Here is an 18,663-nt window from a genome sequence, read left to right on the forward strand (position 1 = left end):
AAGTCACTGAAGGATCTGGTGGCTATGGGAACCCCATTTGGAGGAGCTGGGATGCTTGTGCCTCTACTGGAAGAAGCTAGGAGCCTAGGAGAAGCTCTGAAACTGGGGAAGTCCTGCATCTCTGGTTACCCTTCGAGAAGGCCATGTTCAGGGGCCAAACCCCTTATTGTACAGCCAGAGCTCAGATCCCAACTGTCTGCTGTATTAAGAGAATCTTTCCTAAGGTACTCAGGAGAAAGAGGCCTTTAGTTTTATGTTTTGAGAGGTAAATTGGCATAGAGGACCTGAGGTGAGGTCGGTCAGCCTCAGTTTCCTCGGAACCACCCACCAGCCAGTCGGGAGACCCAATGCAAGTCCGGTCGTCTTTCCGAGCCTCAACTTCCCAGTTTGAATTATGGGAGGACTGGATAGCATTGATCTCTGAGGATCCTTCCAGGTCTAAAATTTCAAAGATCCCATTTGTATTAATAATCATGATTTGTACAGTCCTATTCCGGAAAAGGGCAGAAGAAATATTCAGTAATGCATGAATGACAGAGACTATTGACCACGTAGTTTAATTTATTTAAGGCATATACATGGAATTCAAAGGAGAAAATATTGCTCCCGATAACATATTGAACCGTTAGTATCTTTGGCATGGTAAAAGCTTTCCAGAGGGAAAAATTATCCATCAGTGGAAACTTGACATTTTTCACTTCCTGATCCATAACTGCCATTTCTCCAGCATGCTTATATTTACTGCGAAGGGCCAAATGTATGAATGCTTTGGATGAATATTAAATAACTACATAAACGTCAAGGTCACAGTTGCGAGAAAGGCTCAGTGGAGGGCCCTGGGAGGCTTGCATTGATCTCTCATGAACTTCCATTCTCAAATCCTGCTGACAAGGGGAAACAATTGATGTGGACCATTATTAAGGTTTTAAGTGTTTCTCCATTGTTAAAGATCTTTTACAAGCCCGGAGTAACCGATAGCACCCTAGGAATTGGCAAAAGCTTCACTAAGAAATATAGGCTGGCCAGAGAGATAAGTAAAACCCTGAGTGCAGATGTCCTGGGCTGAGCTTACACAGCAAAGGTGGAGGGCTGGGGTGAGCCCAGTGCTGGGGCAAACCGCCCGCCCCCCTGGCACGGCTCTAAGCTACAGAGTTCAGAATGGAAGGCCTGCTCTGTGGTCCTACACATCACGAGCTGCAGAGAGACTGGCTGCCTCTTTTACGTCCACCTCCGTGTTGCCTCCAGCTCCCCTCCCCCGGCCCCTGCCTTTCAGTCCACAGCTGCACGAAGGACCTGACAAGTGTCCGGGGGAATTGGGTGTGTATGAATTATGCAGACCTGCAGATCCAGACTGACTGTCTGGACTCGTGAAGTGCCCTGGATAATTATGTGAATGTCCTGCTGACCTGGAGCTGGGAAGACAGCAGACATTGTGGATGCAGAATCTGGTTTCAAAAAGATCTCAACAGACTGAAGGAGGATGGGCCCAGTCCACTAGATGAACTGAGTAATAGATATAAATGATGACATGAGCATTTCCCCGCACGAGCTCCCCACTTGGTCTTATGCTCGGCCCTTTGCACATTTTAGTTTATTTCTTTACCACGACCCAGTGAGGGTAGGTTTGTAGATCTCCACTTTTAAGAGGAGGAAACAGAGACATGATAGAGTAGAGGAGGGTGCAGGCGCTTCAGAGTCCTTGATTGAGATTCCAATCCCACTTCCACCCCTCAGCTGACAAGTCACACTTCATCCTTAACAGTTAGGGAGAGCGAGGCATCGTGGCTGTATTTCACATGTCAGGTTCTGTGTGCTTAGACCTTTGCGTTCATTATCTCATTTATTCTTCAGAACAATCTCACTGCTAAGTTACAGATTGACGAAGTCACAGAGAACTTAAGTAACTTGCCCAGAGTCACACAGTAAGCAATAGGGCCAGGATCGAGCCCAGGCAGTCGGATTCCAGGGCCCACACTCTTAACACCTGCTCTGCCCTCTCTGCTTCCTATGTTGTAAAAAGGGAATCATATTCTCTGTGAGGGTTAAACTCGGTAACTGATGTACAGTGCCTAGTGGAGTTATCTGGCACATGCTAGGCACTCATAAATGGTTCTCCTCCTCCCGCTCCTCCTTCCTGTTCTCCTCCCCTTCCCCCTCACCCTCTCCTCCCTCCCCTCCTCTTCCTCCCCCTCCTCCTCCTCTTCCTCTTCCTCCTCACCACCATCATATCATCACTAGTTAAATACCTTGTCTGGGGTTAGACTTCATAACTGACAGAGACACGGGATTTGAACCTAGCTCCTGTGACCGCAGAGCTGCCGCACTCTCGGTCCCCCTTCTGGAGGACAAGACTGAGGACAGTCCTTTAGGCCACTATCTTGGTACCCAGTACAGTAGTATCTCCCCGGTGCTCAGTGAATACTCACTAGGCAGGGCTCACTTGATCACTCATTCGCCAAACATTTGCCAGGTCCTGCTCTGACTTGGGGGGTCCGGAGAGGAAGAGAATACAACGCTAACCCTTCTTTTTTCCCCCACCAGGTTCGAATGGTGAAAGATGGTGACCCCTCCTGGAAGCCCACTTTTATTGTGAAACCTGATGGAGGTTGTCAGGGTGATGGAATCTACCTCATTAGAGACCCCAGCGACATCCGCCTGGCGGGCACCCTTCGGAGCAGGCCAGCGGTGGTCCAGGAGTACATCTGCAAACCTCTTCTCATCGACAAGCTCAAGTTTGATATTCGTCTGTATGTCTTACTCAAGTCCTTAGACCCCTTAGAGATTTATATAGCCAAAGACGGACTCTCTAGATTTTGTACAGAGCCATACCAGGAGCCCAGCCCCAAAAATCTGCACCACATCTTTATGCACTTAACCAACTACTCACTGAACATCCATAGTGGGAAATTTGTCCATTCGGACAGCACTAGCACGGGCAGCAAAAGGACTTTTTCTAGCATTCTTTGTAGGTTGTCTTCCAAAGGTGTTGACATCAAGAAGGTCTGGTCTGATATCATCTCCTTGGTGATTAAGACTGTCATTGCCCTGACTCCAGAGCTCAAAGTGTTCTACCAGTCGGACATCCCTGCAGGGAGGCCTGGGCCCACGTGCTTTCAGGTAACCATCGCCGGTCTCCGCTTGAGTCCCCAGGCTTGTCGGGGCCTGTGGAGGGCTCCTCGACTTCCTATGAGATGAAGGGTGGGTGCGGGGGTGGGGGAGGCAGAGGCCGGCAGGGGTGGGTGCTGGTGTGGCCTTTGGGGTGAAACCGGGGTCCAGCTTCCTATTTGCTAGCTGTGTGATCTGAGGCAAGTTACTTCCCTTATTCCACCTGTAAAACGAGACCGATAGTACCTCCCTTGAAGGATTCTTGTAAGAATTAAATGAAATAACATATATAAAGCACAGTGCTTGCCATTTATTTACTCATCCTTCCTTCTAGCATTTTTTACCACCTGCTTAGTAGAGGCCAGGCACTGTCGCAGGTACTGGAGACAGTAAGTCAGGTCTCCCCTGGCCGAGGCATAGACTTTACTAATATGAGAGACAAATGACTTATGAAGCGCCTAGTATAAAGTATCACAAGTGCTTGAGTAGAGTAAGAAATGTACTGGGACCTGGGACATTATGGGGCCATCTCACATCCTCTAGGTGGGAGTGAGGGCGGTCTGGGAAGGCTTTGCAGGAGTGGAGTTGGATGGAGCAGGAGACTTCTGGATAGGGCTGGGGGACACAGTGCTCCGGGGGCAATCATGCAATTCGAGGGGCTGAAAGAGGTTCCGTGTGGTTGGAGGGTGGGGTTTGCAGCAGAGCTTGGAGGGAGATGAGGAAGGAGGAGGCCGGAGAGGTAGGTAGTGGCCGAGTCGCAGAAGGCTGAGGGCAGTGGGGGCCCCCAGGGCATGGTTGCGGGGGACTACTGTGCTCAGGTTCACACATTACAGAGAACAAACCAGATGCAGCAGGGGAGAGTGGATTGGGCAAGGCTGGGAGCTGGGCGTTGGCTGATGAACCGATGGCTTTCATACAAGCAAGAGGTGGTGTTCACTTGGATTAGGAAGGCCTTGGTGTGCCTACGTGACGTCCAAGTGGGGACGTTGCGTGGACACTGGACATTTGGGCCTGGAGTTTAGGAGTGAGAGGCCAGGGCTGGGCTGGGATCTCATCAGTATTCAGACAATGACTCAAGCCACACAAGGCTGCAGGGGACATGGGGCCTCAGAAGACCTCTGTGGGCACCACCACTTAGGCAAGGGAGAGGCGGCTGGGTTGCGGGGACCAGCAAAGGAGGTGAACAAGAAGGGGCTTGAGACGTAGAAGGCGTATCGGGAGGGGGAGCACCCTGAGTGCCGAGGAAGCCGTGCTTGGAGGAGAAGCGGGCAGGGAACAGCAGCGGCAAAAGCCCCTGAGATGTGACTCGAGACCAGAACTGAAACTGCCCACTGAGCTTCATGGTCAGCAAGGATGGTCTTCAGGGGAGTGACGGGCAGGGCCACGGTGTGGTGGGCTGAGCCGGAGTGGGGGCGGGGAGGGGGAGGGACAGAACAGCGTTCTTCTAGAGCATTTGTCTGTGAGGTGGGTGGCCGCGAAGCTGGAGTCCAGGCGCTCAGCAGACACACAGGTTCCCGCCACCAGATAAGTCAGAGCGGGGAGTGGATAGTAACAATGGGCACCTCTGGGACCGTCTCCATCTAATCTTTAAAATTACTTTGTGGCAATCGACGTATAACTAGAACACACAGCACGTGTGTGTAAGCCATGGAGCGGCACAAGAAAATGGTCATCACAAACGCACCTCCCCCCCAAGATCGCCAGCCACTGTGCTTGTCCCCATCCCATTTTCTTACCGACCCCCGGGGTCACACTATCCAGGATTGTATGTGTATCATCCCTTTGCTTTAAAAAATACTTTTGTTATGCACGAATGTATCCCTAAACAGTATATTGTTTCATTTTGCTTGGTTTTGAGCTTTATAGAAACACTACTTACTATATATGGTCTTTTCCAGCATTCTCTTTGGCTGCATGTTGAGGTGGGGTGCTGGGGCTGTTTTGTGGGCTCTGCTGTAGATGCCAGAGTAAATACACACAGTCTGTCTGGGCTGTTCCTCATGCTCCGTCTAAGGCGGGAGAGCACCAGGCTGCGTGGGGCAAGAAGGAGAGGAGAGGCATGGAGCAGGTCTCTAATGGCTGGGCTATTAATTCAATAGCAAAAGAGGGGGCTGGTCCCCAGGGGCAGGCACCAGACAGAGAGGCTCCCTCCGGAGCACGGGTGGGCAGGGTTCCCAGGCAGGCTGGTGGGATCCTTTGGAGGGCGGTTCCTGCAGTGACCAGTTCCAGGAGGGGATGGCTGTCATCTGGAGATCTGCCCTTAGGCACGTGGACCCCAGGCTTTGGGTCGCAGGTGGGATGTGCAGCTCAGCCATCAGGCAGGCAGCTTCGGTCATTAGGAGGTGTAAGGGACAGGATTTAGAGATAGGAACAGAGAAAACACGTCTTATCCCAAGCCGTGAAAAGGCTGGGGATGGGAGATAGTTGCAACGTGGAGGCATCCAGGGGTCATCCCAGGGGGACCATGTGGTCACATCTGTTTGACAGTGACAGCTATTCCAGGAGTGTCATGTGGGCCCGGCATGCACAGCCAAGCCACACGGCCCCAGCACAGTGCGGTGGGAGGGCCAGGGTGGTTGCTGGCTGCCTGTCTGGCTGTGGACAGGCGGCATGAGGCGGACACTGAGGTGGGGCCAGGGGCCCCTGCTCTGGGGAACTGGGGGCAGACAGGGAGGGAGCCACTGGTTTGGACAGATCACGTCTAGCGGATGGAACCACAGCCCTGTGTCTGTTTTCCATTGCTTGACCACACTAAATGCTTCCAGGCCTCGGGTCAGGGGGTGAACCCTGGGCTGGAAGGGACACTCCAAGGGAGAAACTCTTCCTCTTTCCAGCTGTGTGACCCTGGGCAAGCTTCTCAGCCACCCTGGGCCTCTGTCTCCCTCTCTGAATCACCTACACTCACATCCTCATCTGCCTTCTTAGGGCTAGTGTGAAGTATTATAGGTGAAAAACTTTGGCATATATAAAGTGCTAGATGTTTGAAATTTGGTTTACCCTGCATTTCAGATTCACAGTGATTGAGAAAATACTATTCTTTTTCCGTTGGAGGCCTCTCTTAGTTTCTATATTCTTATCACTTGGTAAAACACCTGTTAGTTTGGGTCTCAAAATACCTGAAGTGATTTGAAACCCAAAGATGCGAGGAGAAGGTAGGATTCTGCTTTTGAGTTGCTGTGTGATCTTACATGAGTCACTTCACTTCTCTGTGCCTAAGTTTCCTCACCCTCCTTACAGGGTCGTTGTCCGCCCCACAGGAGATAAAGAGCACAAAGGACTTTGCAAACTATAATGTGCTCTGCGTGTATAATGAATTCTTTCTCTGTCGTGGAGCCCCCTTTGCCTGTAGCCCGGGCCCAGCCCACGCTGCAGCATTCCAGGACATAAACTCTCGCCAACCACATTACGTTCATCTTCAGCATGTGATTGTGACCCCTTTCCAATCACAGCCACAATAACTACTTGGGAAATTGTGGTGGCCCGGAGCAGCCGCTGGCACAGCTCAGGCTGTGGGCAGTTTTCCTGTAATCTGTTGCCTAGGAACGTGGCTGCCCTGTCATTCTAGCCCAGCCCCCGTCATCACCCAGCCACTGCCACCCCCTTAACTGCCCCCCCCCCCCGACACATCCTCCTGTCAGTCTTCCTAGGGGCAGCAGTGTGACGCTGGCTTCAGCAGTAAGGTCCATCTGGGGGTAGATGATTCATGTGGCAGAAAAACACATGCAGAGGAAAAGCTTTCAGCTCAGCTTTTCAAAAACATTCTTTCCCAATCCCATTGCTTGTTCTCTATCTTCCTTTAGCTCTGTGTCTAATTCTCTCCTCGGCTCGTGATCCTTTCCCTCAGATGTCTGGAGGAGACCCCTTTCCTACAGCCTAAGGTGCTTCTCTTTCTTCCCTGTTCTTTTGATCTCCTGCTTGCCTTCAGCCCCAAACGCCCCACAGGAAGGGGATGCTGAAGCAGCCTTGTGGCCCCATGAGGACTTGGGTTTTGCCCTCAGATGCCCTGGGTTTGAGCTAATACCAACTCCTCTTTCCGGCTGCTCTAGCTGGTGAGCTTGCAAGTTAACCTTTCTTTGCCTCAGTTTCCTTATCTGGCCCGCCACGCAGAGCAGTTCGTATCTCTCGGAGAGTCTGTGCATTCCCAAGCCTGCATGTTTGTTCTCCTGTCTTGGCCGGGCATGTTCTCTCTAGTCCCTGTTTAATTTTTGGAATTCAGAGCTTCCGTCAAGGGGCTGCTTACATCCCTCCTTCTCTGTAAAGCCTTCCTTGACCACTTCTGATACATAAGCTATAAGGAATGTTCCCTGGGCATGTACTGAGATGAGCCCCCAAGCTAACTGTGGGGCATGTGGTCATGGGTATGACACAGTCCTTGCCCCTAAGAGGGGCGCAGGCTAGCAGGGAAGACCGACACCTGGGGATCACAATTCTTTGTCATAAATGCTGTAGGAGGGCCTGTGCACAGAGAAGGGAGTAATTAACTTTGCCTGACCCAGTCAGGGAGGGCTTCCCAGAGGAGGAACTGTTTTAGCTGGAGCTTAAGGCTTAGAGAAGAATTTGCCAAGCAGAAGGGGGTGAGGGACCCCACAGTGGCCTGCTTTTCCTTCCAGCTCACTGGCTGCTGCTTCTGTGCCCCTTCTTCTTGAGCTTCAGTGTTGGGGACTCCCAGGACTCAGTGCTTGGAAAGTTCTCTTACCTACAATCACTCTCCAAATGACGTCACTCAGCCCCATGGCTTTAGGTACCAGCTATATGCTGTTGACTCCTAAATTTTCATCTCCAGTCTTGACCTCACCTTGAGCTCCAGGCTGGCATATCCAGCTGCCCCCTTTCATTTTTTTCACCTGGATGTGTAGTGGGACTTTCACACCCAACATGTCCCAAATCAAACTCTTGAGTTCCCTGCCAAACCTCATCTCCCATTGTTTTCCTATTTCAGTAAATGCACGGCATTCATTTGGTTCCACAAACTGAAAACCTGAGCCACCTGCTTTGTTCTTTTCCTCTCTCTCCTGGATCTAATACATAAGCAACGCTTGCAGACAGACTTTAAAATACTCCTAAATGTAACCACGCCTGACCAGCTCCACTGCTGCCATCCTAGTCCAGGCAGCCGTCACCTTACACTTGTACCACCGCCAGAGCCTCCTAATTGATGTCCCGTTTCCCACCCTTGCTGCTTATGGCCTATTTTTCTCACTGTAGCCAGAGTGATTCTTTTAGAACATGTCAGATCAAATTACGTCCCTCGTGCAAACTCTCCCAATGGCTTTCTCATTGCACTTAAAGTCCTGGCTCCTTACCATGGCCCATAAGATGCAACATGACCTGTCCCTTGTCTTTCTATCTGACTTCATCTCCTACCACTGTTCCTCTTGCTCACCCCTTGCTGTTGTTCAAAAGTGACCTTTGTTCTTGCTGTTCCCTCTGCCTGGAATGCTCTTCCTTAGCTCTTCAAACGACTTATCCACTTACTTCATTCAGTCCCTAATCATGCATCAGCTCTTGAGGCTTTTGCTTCTGGTCATGATGGAACAACAACTCTGGACTTAACATCCTTTCAAAAAGGACTAGAATATGGGGCAACATATGTGAAATAAGTGGCTTCAGATTTTGGACAACAGACAGCTCTGCACTGTGACCCCTAAGAAAGTGGGGGGTGGAACTGAGGTGAGTCCTGCAGTTGCCACAACTTTGTCTGGGAGCAATCTCCAGGACATGGACACAGGGAGGAGGAGCTTAACCCAAGCCCTGTGACCTCAATGAGCTGAAGAGTTGGAGATCAAAGTTTGGGAAGGCTGAGGTGTCTGGAATCCTGTGAGCAGAATCCTGAAAAGGAGGGAGCTGAGCAGGAAAATGGCTCCGGAACCTGCAGAGATCCCTGTGGTGTTACTGTGTGCAGTGTTGATCCGTCAAGCTGGGTAAAGAGTGACCAGTGGACTGATAAGTTCAACAACTTCTGGTGCTCACACGGAGCAAGGAGAGATGTTCACACTCTGAGTAGCCAGTGTGGATCATCCTTGGTGGGCATTCAGTGGACATTTCAGAGAAGTTACGCATTAATGGACTGAATCTTCCCTGGAATGAAAGTTACTCTAGACCTGATCTAGTGAAGCTTAAACAATAGGCCTTGGTGGCATCTGAGTGGCTCAGTTGGTTAAGCGTCCTACTCTTGATTTAGGCCTAGGTCATGATCTCACGGTTCATGGGTTCAAACCCTGCAATGGGCTCGGTGCTGACAGCATGGACCCTGCTTGGGATTTTCTTTCTCCCTCTCCCCTCCAAAATAAATAAATAAACATAAAACATAGGCTTGGAGGTATCAAACTAATCTGCAAACAAGTAACTGCCAAAAAAGCCTAGCACTTTTTAAAAAACAAAACCAAGACACTCAGCATTATAATATTCACAATGTCCAGCCTCCATTCCCGTCCAGGCATTCCACAGAGCAGGTAAGATAAACCACACCATGGGGGAAAGTCAATACAAACAGACCCAGAGCTATCAGCAATCATGAAAATAGTAGGGGAAGGATGTTACAACAACTATTATAACTACACACAAAGTTTTAAAGGAAAATATGAGCTTAATGAAGAGGAGAGATGGAAGCTATTAAAAAGAACCAAGTGAACTTCCAGAGGAGAAAAATACAAAATCTGAAATGAAGAATTCACTGAATGAGATTAGCAGATTAGACACTGCAGAAGAAATGATGAGTGAACTTGAAGACATAGCAATAGAATCTATCCAGAAGGAAACAGAGAGAAGAGAAAATGACAGGAAAAATAAGTGAACAGAACTTCACTTATCTCTGGTACAATATCAAGTAGTTTAACATGTGTGTATTCCCTGAGCAGAAGAGACAAGGAAGATACAGAAAGATTTTTTTTGCAGAAATGGCCCCAGATTTCCAAATTTGAGGAAAAAACCCTAGAAATCTGCAATCCAAGAAGCTCAAGAAACTCCATGGAGGACACACACACACACACACACACACACACACAGACAAATCAAAGCTTAACAAAATCAAATTGTGGAAAACCAGTGATGACAAAAAAAATCTTATGTTCAGGGGAACAAAGAATAACCAAAAAGTTATTCTGATCAGAAACTGTGGAAGCCAGAAGACGATGCGATGACAAGGCCTTCCCTAGTTATCCTTCTAAACCACCAACCCTCGCCTCCACCTACCATATCACATTCATTCATCTTGTTGACTGCTTTCTCCCCAGGGCCTAGAATAGTACCGAGTATTTAGTAGGTGCTCAATAAATATTTCATCAGTAAAGTTGTCTTCCAGGCAGAAGAGTATAAAGGAGAAAGTAGTAAAGCGTCCTATAACATAGTTATATATATAGTTGAGCACAATTACAGCCCAGGATCTGCAGCGGGGAGAGGGAGGAAATAAAGCTGGAGTGTGAGACAGATGTCAGGTCGTAGAGGAATTTGTAGGACATGCTGTGAACCTCAGGCTTCACTCTGCAGGCAGGGATTTTAGGCAGAAGAGTGCTAAATCTCTGTTTGCATTTTAGAAAAATTACTCTGGCAGCCCCTTGTGCCAGGTGAACTAGATAGGTGAAATTGAAAACAGGGAAATGAATGGGAAAGCTATTAAATTAGTCCAGGTGAGAGCTGGTGCAGACCCAATTGAGGCCAGGAGCGGGATGGGCCAGCTCTGGAAAACTCTTCAGGAGGTAGAATGTTACACGAGTTGGTGAGCAGCTAGATGTAAAAAATGAAGGAGAAAGTTTTAACTTGTGTAATTAGGTGGATAAGGAATACAGGAGGCAAAGTCGATTTTAGAGAAAGGTACTGTATTAATGATCAATTGGCTGTGTAATAAATTACCTCCAAAGTTAGCGGCTTAAACTCACAAACATTTATAATCTTTCAGTGTGTGTGGATCAGGAATCTAGGCTTAGGGGACTCCCTCTGGTTCAGTCTCTTACAGGGCAGCAATGACTACAGTCACCTCAAAGCCTGACTGGGGAAGGAGCTTGGGGGGTAGGCTTCAGGCTCCCCTGGATGTTGGCTGAGACATTAGTTTCTTGTCACCTGTGGCTCTAGAGGGCAGTCCACAGCACAGCAGCTGGCTTCCCTCAGAGTTTGTGAGCAAGAGAGTTAAGAGAAAGCCTTCCAAGATGGAAGCCACAGTCTTTTTATAATCTAATAATGGAAGTGACAGCCCATCATTTCTGCCCTTTGCTGTTTTTTAGAAACAAGTCGCCGGGTGCAGCTCACACTCAAAGGGAAGAGCTTACACAAGGGCATGATTACTAGAAGGTGGGGGTCATTGAGACCATTTTAGAGGCTAGTGAGTTTGGATAGTGATACTGAGTGTGGATATGTTGAATTTGAGGACTCTGGGACCTCCCAGTTGGGACTCTGGATACAGACAGATGTATAGTTCTAGGGCTCCAGAGAGAATCCCCTCTCATTGGAATGTAGCTGGGACCTTGGCATGAGTTTACAAGTAATGGTTCAGGACCCTTTTCTTCCCAGATTGTTTTGGAATCTTCTAGAAGGGCTGAAATACAGATAACTTTGAATCCTTAGGGTACCCCTTGAGTAGGAGGCGTGCAACAGATAATTGCTGACTTAATGGCTTGCACAGGGGCAGAGTATCACATGATTGAAAAGTCCTCTCTCTCGGGGTGCCTGGGTGGCTTAGTCGGTTAAGCGTCCAACTTTCGCTTAGGTCATGATCTCGTGGTTCATGGGTTTGAGCCCTGCGTCGGGCTCTGTGCTGACTGCCAGCTCAGAGCCTGGAGCCTGTTCTGGAGTCTGTGACTCCCTCTCTCTCTGACCCTCCCCTGCTCACGCTGTCTCTCTCTCTCTCTCTCTCCCCTAGAAATAAAAATAAAAACATTAAAAAAAAAAAAAGAAAAGTCCTCTCTCTACTTTTGACAATTCTTGCTCTGCCATCAAACTAGAGAGAGGTTTTCTCCTTTCTAAGCTGCAGGTTTATGATCTGCATAAAGTGGCTGTTAGACTAGATTCATATATATATGTATATATACATATACAAGCTTTCTTCTCTAGGGATCCCAGTATATGAGTATATGAGATAGGTATGTTACTTTGATCTGACCTCCCCAGTGCTTCCCCAGGAAAGAACCCCATTTTGAAAAACACTAGACCAAATTCCCAATTTTGTGCCAGCTCTATTCCAGAATTTTATGACAAGATCAACTCCAAGTCCCTCCCAGGTCCATTATTCTATTTATTAAGATCCATTGGTGCTGCATATTTCGTTGAACTTTTGAAAAGAAAACAATTTGTATTTCCTTGAACTCCTGAAAAATATAATAAAGCACACCTTAATTAAATTCTTACTATGTTTCAGGCACTGGGCAAAATATTTTACAATGCGTTATCTTTATTTGGTCTTGTCTCCCTGCTACCAGAATGTAAGCTTCATGGGGGCAGGGACCTTGTCTAGTCCACTACTATATTTCTATTTTTTTAATGCTTTATTTATTTCTGAGAGAGAGAGAGAGACAGCGTGAGCAGGGGAGGGTCAGAGAGAGAGGGAGATACAGAATCTGAAACAGGCTCTAGGCTCTGAGCTGGCAGTCCGCAACAGAGCCCGACGTGGGGCTTGAACCCACGAACTGTGAGATCATGACCTGAGCTGAAGTCGGATGCTTAACCGACTGAGCTACCCAGGCGCCCCCACTACTATATTTCTAAAAGGTAGAATAGTTCCTGGGTTATAGGAAAGCATTCAATAAATATTTTTCTAATGAATGAACTAAGGTAAGTACTATTCTTAGTCTCATTATACAGATGAGGAAACTGGGGCTTAGAGTTGCTAAGTAACTTGCTCATAGTTACACAAATTAAAGGCAGAGCTAGGATTTGAAATGAGCTCTTCTGGACTCTAAAGCCACATAATGCCATTTCTTATTGGTGGGATCACTAGGAAACTGGACAGGGAGCTAGCATATATTGAGTACGTCCTAACTGATGAGCATAATCCTAGGTACTTTTTACTTCCATTATCAGCTACCCTGCAAGGTAGCTACTGTTAGCTCCCATTTTTCATGGGTATATGAAGCTCAGACAGGCTAAACACGGCACCTAGAGTTGTCTAGCTAGTGTGAGAGATGGAGGTAGGATTGGAGCCAAGTATTTCTGACTCCAAAGCATTTCTATACAAGACCCTACATATTCAACTACATGCACCAAAGTTTAGGTTCTAGAAAATAGCTTGCCATGAGTGGCTGCAGATCAATATGGCAGATAAGCTTTTGCCTTCTCCCACTTTCCTATAGCTTTATTTCCATGGAACCACTGTGTATTGAACTGAAGGAGCCCACCAGGCTTAGAAAGAGTGAGTCCAGGCTTCTAAGATGTAGCAGAAAGCAGCTGATGACTAAGGATGATAAATGCAGGCACCAAAGCCTGCCATTCTCTGTAGCCTCATCAACACCACATGCCTCAGCCCTAGTCTGCAGTTAGACTGATGATGTCACCAGAGTCTCCTAAAGGCCTCATCACTCATAGCCACTTGCCATATATTATTAAGTGGATCTATAATGCATGTAACATTTTCTACTGAATTTCCATTCCTTTCTTTTCATGACCAGTGAAAGAAAAATAGAGCAAGGATGACTTTTTCCAACTTCTCATCCTCATTGCCCTTCACTGAAGAATAACCTCATCTTGAATTACCCCCAAAAATGGTCATCCAGGCTCTGATTTCATTAATAAGAATGAAGCTACAGTTGGATAATTATCATCTGACTCATGCACATTCTGTATAGACAAGTAAATGGATTTCCCCTCATCTTTTTTCCTGATCCACAGAGGAGGGGATACAGCTGTATCTCTTTCTTTTTCTCTCCTGTATTCTCCACTTTATTTTTTGAAACTTTGGGGCTGTGTCAATTATGTCAGAAGCTTTCTACCTTATCACCTCCCAGAGAGATAAGGAGAGTCCTCCCAAGAATCTGACGTCCTTGTGGTATGAGACTGAATCTAATTAGAACCTGTGATTTTGAGGATCGGGAGATGTTATGCAGGTGAAGGGCTGTTTGAGGCAGAGAGAATGAGAGGCGCAGGGTGGCTTACCCCGTCCTAGGGCTTGTGAGAAACTAAAGGAAGCCAAAGCCAAAGTTGCACCTGAAGCAGCACGCTAAATGGAAGGGCAAATGTCAAGGACAAATGGTGTTGGAGTTAGCCTTGGGTGTGGGTCTGTGCAGTGACACAGCACTCCTTGCTCAGAAGGGCTCTGTGACTGGTTTAATGTTCCATCATGAAATTGTCAATACTTTTTGAACAACCCCATTTCCCTTTTCATCTTGCACTGAATCCCACAAAGTATGGAGCCAGCCTTGCATGAGTGTGAAATCCAACTCGGTCACTTACTGGCTAGGTGATCTTGGGGAATTCCATTGGCCATTCTGAGATGCAGTTTCTGCTTTTGTTAAATGGAGAGCAGGATCCCTCCTTCAAACACACCATCATGTGGACTAAATGAGATTATGAATAATTGGTGCCTAGTAAACATTCCCTTTCCTTAGCTAAGGAGGATCTATCAGAATCATCCGGGGGAGGGGTTGTTTTTCAAAATTTGTTGGCCTGGGCTCCACTCTGAAAGATTCTGCCTCGTAGGTGCAAGCTGGGTGAAATGTAGTGGTTTTGAAAGGGCTCCTTAAGTGATACTGATATACATCTGAGGTTATGAAAGGTGGCCTTGGGTTTTCAGAGATCTAGCTAAGAAGCAGCTTAATAGAGGAGAGCAGATGGAGAGGTAGAAATTGATGGACCACTACTGATCCTCAACATAATAAAAAACCTGTTAAGGAGGAAAGAGGTCACCGATATTGCTGAAATGCACCAGGAGAACTCATCCCGTCTTCAAGGTTCCCACAAAATGTTCTGCTGTCCATTTGGTCTGATAGGAACAGCCAGAGGCAGAGGGGCTGTGGACAAGAGAAGCCAAGGTCAAGGCCCAGGTTGGGGGCCAAGCTTGCACTTATCGTCACCTTAATGACCCTAACACCGTACTCGATTCCTGAAAAGAAATTGTAGTGGGAGGGAGTAACCCTGAATTATGTTTCTCCTGCCCAGATTCTAGGCTTTGACATCCTTCTGATGAAAAATCTGAAGCCTATTCTACTGGAAGTAAATGCAAATCCCAGCATGAGAATCGAACATGAGCAAGAAGTGAGTACTTTAAACGTCTCGTGGAGTATATCGCCATACAAATGCACACGCCCTCTCTCACTCAGCAAAACGAGACTCAGCATTCTCAGATTTGCACAGCAAACTTCTGTTCAAGTCCAAATTCAGTTTTGTGGAACTCTGAACAGAGTCTATAAATATAAGACCTACCCGACCCCTGGTAGCTTCTCAGCATGCCATTCTTCCAATTTTTAAGGTCTGCAGACACAGAAGCAGCTGAACCTTTCCATCAGTTTTGACATGAACTAATTAGTTAGCCTCGGGAGATGAACTAATTGAAATTCTAGGACTATGATTTAGCCACGTCGACATACTTGAATCACTAAGATAAATAGTACTTCCAACAGTGGTTATAATTTTTCCTCTCCCACCCCCCTTAAAGATGCATAAAAGAGACTGGAAGGCAATATATCAAATACCAATATTGGGTTTTGGGGGGATTATGTGGATTTCTTTAATTTTCTAAGCACCTTCTATATTTCCAAATATAGAAGACAGCAGCGAGCATGTATGATTTTGATAATTAGAAAAACATAGTGCTCCTTATGTGTGTATTTCCCCTTTACCTATTTTGTTGATCCGTTAAAGGAAGCTGACATTGTAAAAATAACATAAAGGGGGGGCTTTAAAAAATTCTCTCCTATAGATTAGCATAACCAAAGCCTTAACAGTATATGAAGCTGGTGCTGATAGGTACTTGGTACCGAATCACTCTCTCTGCTGTTAACACTGAGTCCTTACCCATTCAAGCTTTCTCCAGGGGTCTTTGAAAATGTCCCCAGCCTTGTCGATGAAGAAGTGAAGGTGGCCGTGATCAGAGACACATTACGCCTCATGGATCCACTTAAGAAGAAAAGAGAGAACCAGTGAGTGTATTTTATATCATTTATTTCTATCCACTCTGCTGGCAGTGTCCTGAGCAGCTAAGGTCTCTTAGAACATTGTAACACTGTGAGTGAGGTTTACATATTAAACCATCTCAGCCATCATATTTTCATTTGTGGACATCAGCCTCCAAACAGAGTGACTTACAATCAGGAGATGGAGACTCTGTTTAAGAATCTGACATTTGGGATTCAGCTGGATGAATTTTTAGCTGATTGTTATCTGAATCTGGAAAGTCTCTTCTAGAACCCACTCTCCCCTGAGATGGCGTCTCCTCTCACCCACCACTGTTCACGTAGAGCTTCTCCTGGAAATGCCCGAACATAACGGGAGGGTAAAACAAAAGCCAGGAGAGGGCCACAGGTTTGGACGTGATAAGGATCATTTCGTTTTTACTTTCTTCCGGACGTTTACACTCTTGCAGGATAAGCTTTTCGTTTCAACAGTTCCAGAGCCACTTGAAGGAAGTTCTGGACGTTCTGTAATCTTTACAGCTCTTGTTCTTTTCCGTCCCACTGACCCCAGGGCGCGTTATCCCAGTTGGGCATTGGTGGGAGTAGGTGCCTTGCCCCTCCCTCCCTGGAATCACCCCGGAAATGAACGGCATTTCAATTGGGTATTTTGTTTTGTTTTTATCAGATTCCTGGGTCTCACAAAGTAAATATCGTTATGCTTGTTTTAGGCAGAAAAATCAAAGCACTCCTTGTCTCCCCGCTACTCCCCTTGCCACGGACAAATCAGCTTGACCTAAACGCTCGCAGACAAATAAAGCACTTATCAGCTGTGGTTCAACACCAGAAGGAACATTGACTTCCCTTTCCTAAGCAAGTGGTGTTTTGCAGGTTCCTCTACTGCAGCACCTCATCAGCTGGGCTCAAGCCCAGACAGTGCTAGAATATTCAAGCAGTGATGCTTCTCCCTTGGCTGCACGTTAGAACCATCTGGAGAGCTTTCATAAATACCAGGGCGAGGGCCCCCATTCTAGAGATGCTGATTTTAATGAGCCTGGGCTGGAGGCCTGGCCACAGACGTGTTTTAGGTTCCCTAGGCAATTCTACCGTGCAGCCAAGGTTGAGTGCCACCGCCCGGCAGGAAATGTCACTCAGTAGGAGCATTTGTCATATTCTAAGTCGGGCTGGATGGGGCCTGCTCTGTCGAGTGCTGCTCCTGGATGTTCGCCGCAGGAAGCACAGGTTGCCATTGTCGGCAAGGCCTGGCTGAGGACCTTCACCTGCAGTTCGGAGGGCCAGGCCTGCCAGGTGTGGCTTCCGCCGATGTGAGCCTCAGAGTGGTGGCCTGTCCGCTCTGCCCCGATGGGGTGTGGCCCCAGCACTACAGGTAACGTACCCACCCGTACGTGCACCTACCTGCTTTCGTTAGCCATCCCTACGGGACAGCAGCAGATGGATTGCAGTTTGGTCAGATTAATTACAATAAAACCCATTCCTTGGATATCTGTTCTCTAAGGGTTATTGATCTCTCTGATAGAGGTTAGGTCTGGAGAGATTGTGTAGCACTGTGGCCAGGTTTCGGTGGCTCTCGGTGTCTGTATGGCACGCTGGGACAGCTCTTTAAAGATGACTTCGACACATAGCAGTCTGATTTTGTGCGTGTGTGTGTGTGTGTGTGTGTGTGTGTGTGTGTGAGCAAATCCAGAGGCCATGGTGTGGCCACCAAAACCGGGAAAAGATATAAAAGTATCACTATATTTTCACATCAAATGGTATTGAAACATCATTAGCTTTCTTCTTGTTTTAGTTTTTTTGTTTTTTGTGTGTGTTTTTGTGTTGTTTTGGGTTTTGTTTTGTTTGTTTTTGTTTTTTTACCTACACCTGGCATTCTGTATCATGTCTGTGAGCTACATAACTAAAATTTAATAGCAATGGGGCACAGGACCACAGGAAAGATGGGAAAGGCGTTTGCCGCTTGTCAATCATAAGTCGCAGAACCTTGTTTTAGCTGAAGGAGCATTGGCTTTTTGAAAAATTGATAACCGGGAACAGGTAAAATTTCTAGAAACTGACTTCAATTCTAATATAAAACCCTTTCATCTCCCCCTTTTCTTACCTAGAATATAAGAGTGTATATTAATAGCCAAATGTCACTTACTGATAATCTTCCTAAATTTCATCTTTTAAAAAAAACAGTAATGATTGTCCATGAAAGTACTTTGTAATCTGTAAAGTGCATTTATATGTAAGGAATTATCATTACCATTTTGGTAACTTTACCATGCAGATAAAAACGGCTAAAATTATCCTCAACTCCTCTGTGTAGAAATGTTTCAGAATAACTTGAAAAAGCGTCATACGTATGCCCACAGAAAATGCCCAGTGTCGTAGTGCTGAATCATACGTGAGACAAGGTCACTCTGCAGAAAGTGAAGTCACTAGGCTTCTGGGATGGGAGGGAGCTTTCAAAACCAGAGTGTCTTGTGTTTAAATAGGATCCGGCCTAAACCTTTATTTTTTTAAATTTATT

The 18,663-nt window shown here is 47.0% G+C and overlaps 1 protein-coding gene across 8 annotated transcripts in view; it reads left to right on the forward strand.

Annotated features, from left to right (window-relative positions):
* TTLL11 (tubulin tyrosine ligase like 11) overlaps window positions 1–18,663 on the forward strand; it is a 238,409-nt gene that overhangs the window by 92,964 nt on the left and 126,782 nt on the right. For 7 of the 8 annotated variants that reach the window (XM_039234674.1, XM_039234676.1, XM_039234677.1 and 4 more), the window contains exons 4-6: window positions 2,542–3,117; window positions 15,184–15,279; window positions 16,048–16,163. In XM_039234674.1, coding sequence (XP_039090605.1) covers window positions 2,542–3,117; window positions 15,184–15,279; window positions 16,048–16,163 — 788 coding nt within the window. Of the gene's footprint in view, window positions 1–2,541; window positions 3,118–15,183; window positions 15,280–16,047; window positions 16,168–18,663 lie in introns of all 8 variants that reach the window. The other variant, XM_039234682.1, reaches the window with a different exon arrangement.

The sequence above is a fragment of the Hyaena hyaena genome, unplaced genomic scaffold (assembly GCF_003009895.1).
Source record: "Hyaena hyaena isolate Hyena2069 unplaced genomic scaffold, ASM300989v1 scaffold_90, whole genome shotgun sequence".
NCBI classification, from domain to species: domain Eukaryota; kingdom Metazoa; phylum Chordata; class Mammalia; order Carnivora; family Hyaenidae; genus Hyaena; species Hyaena hyaena.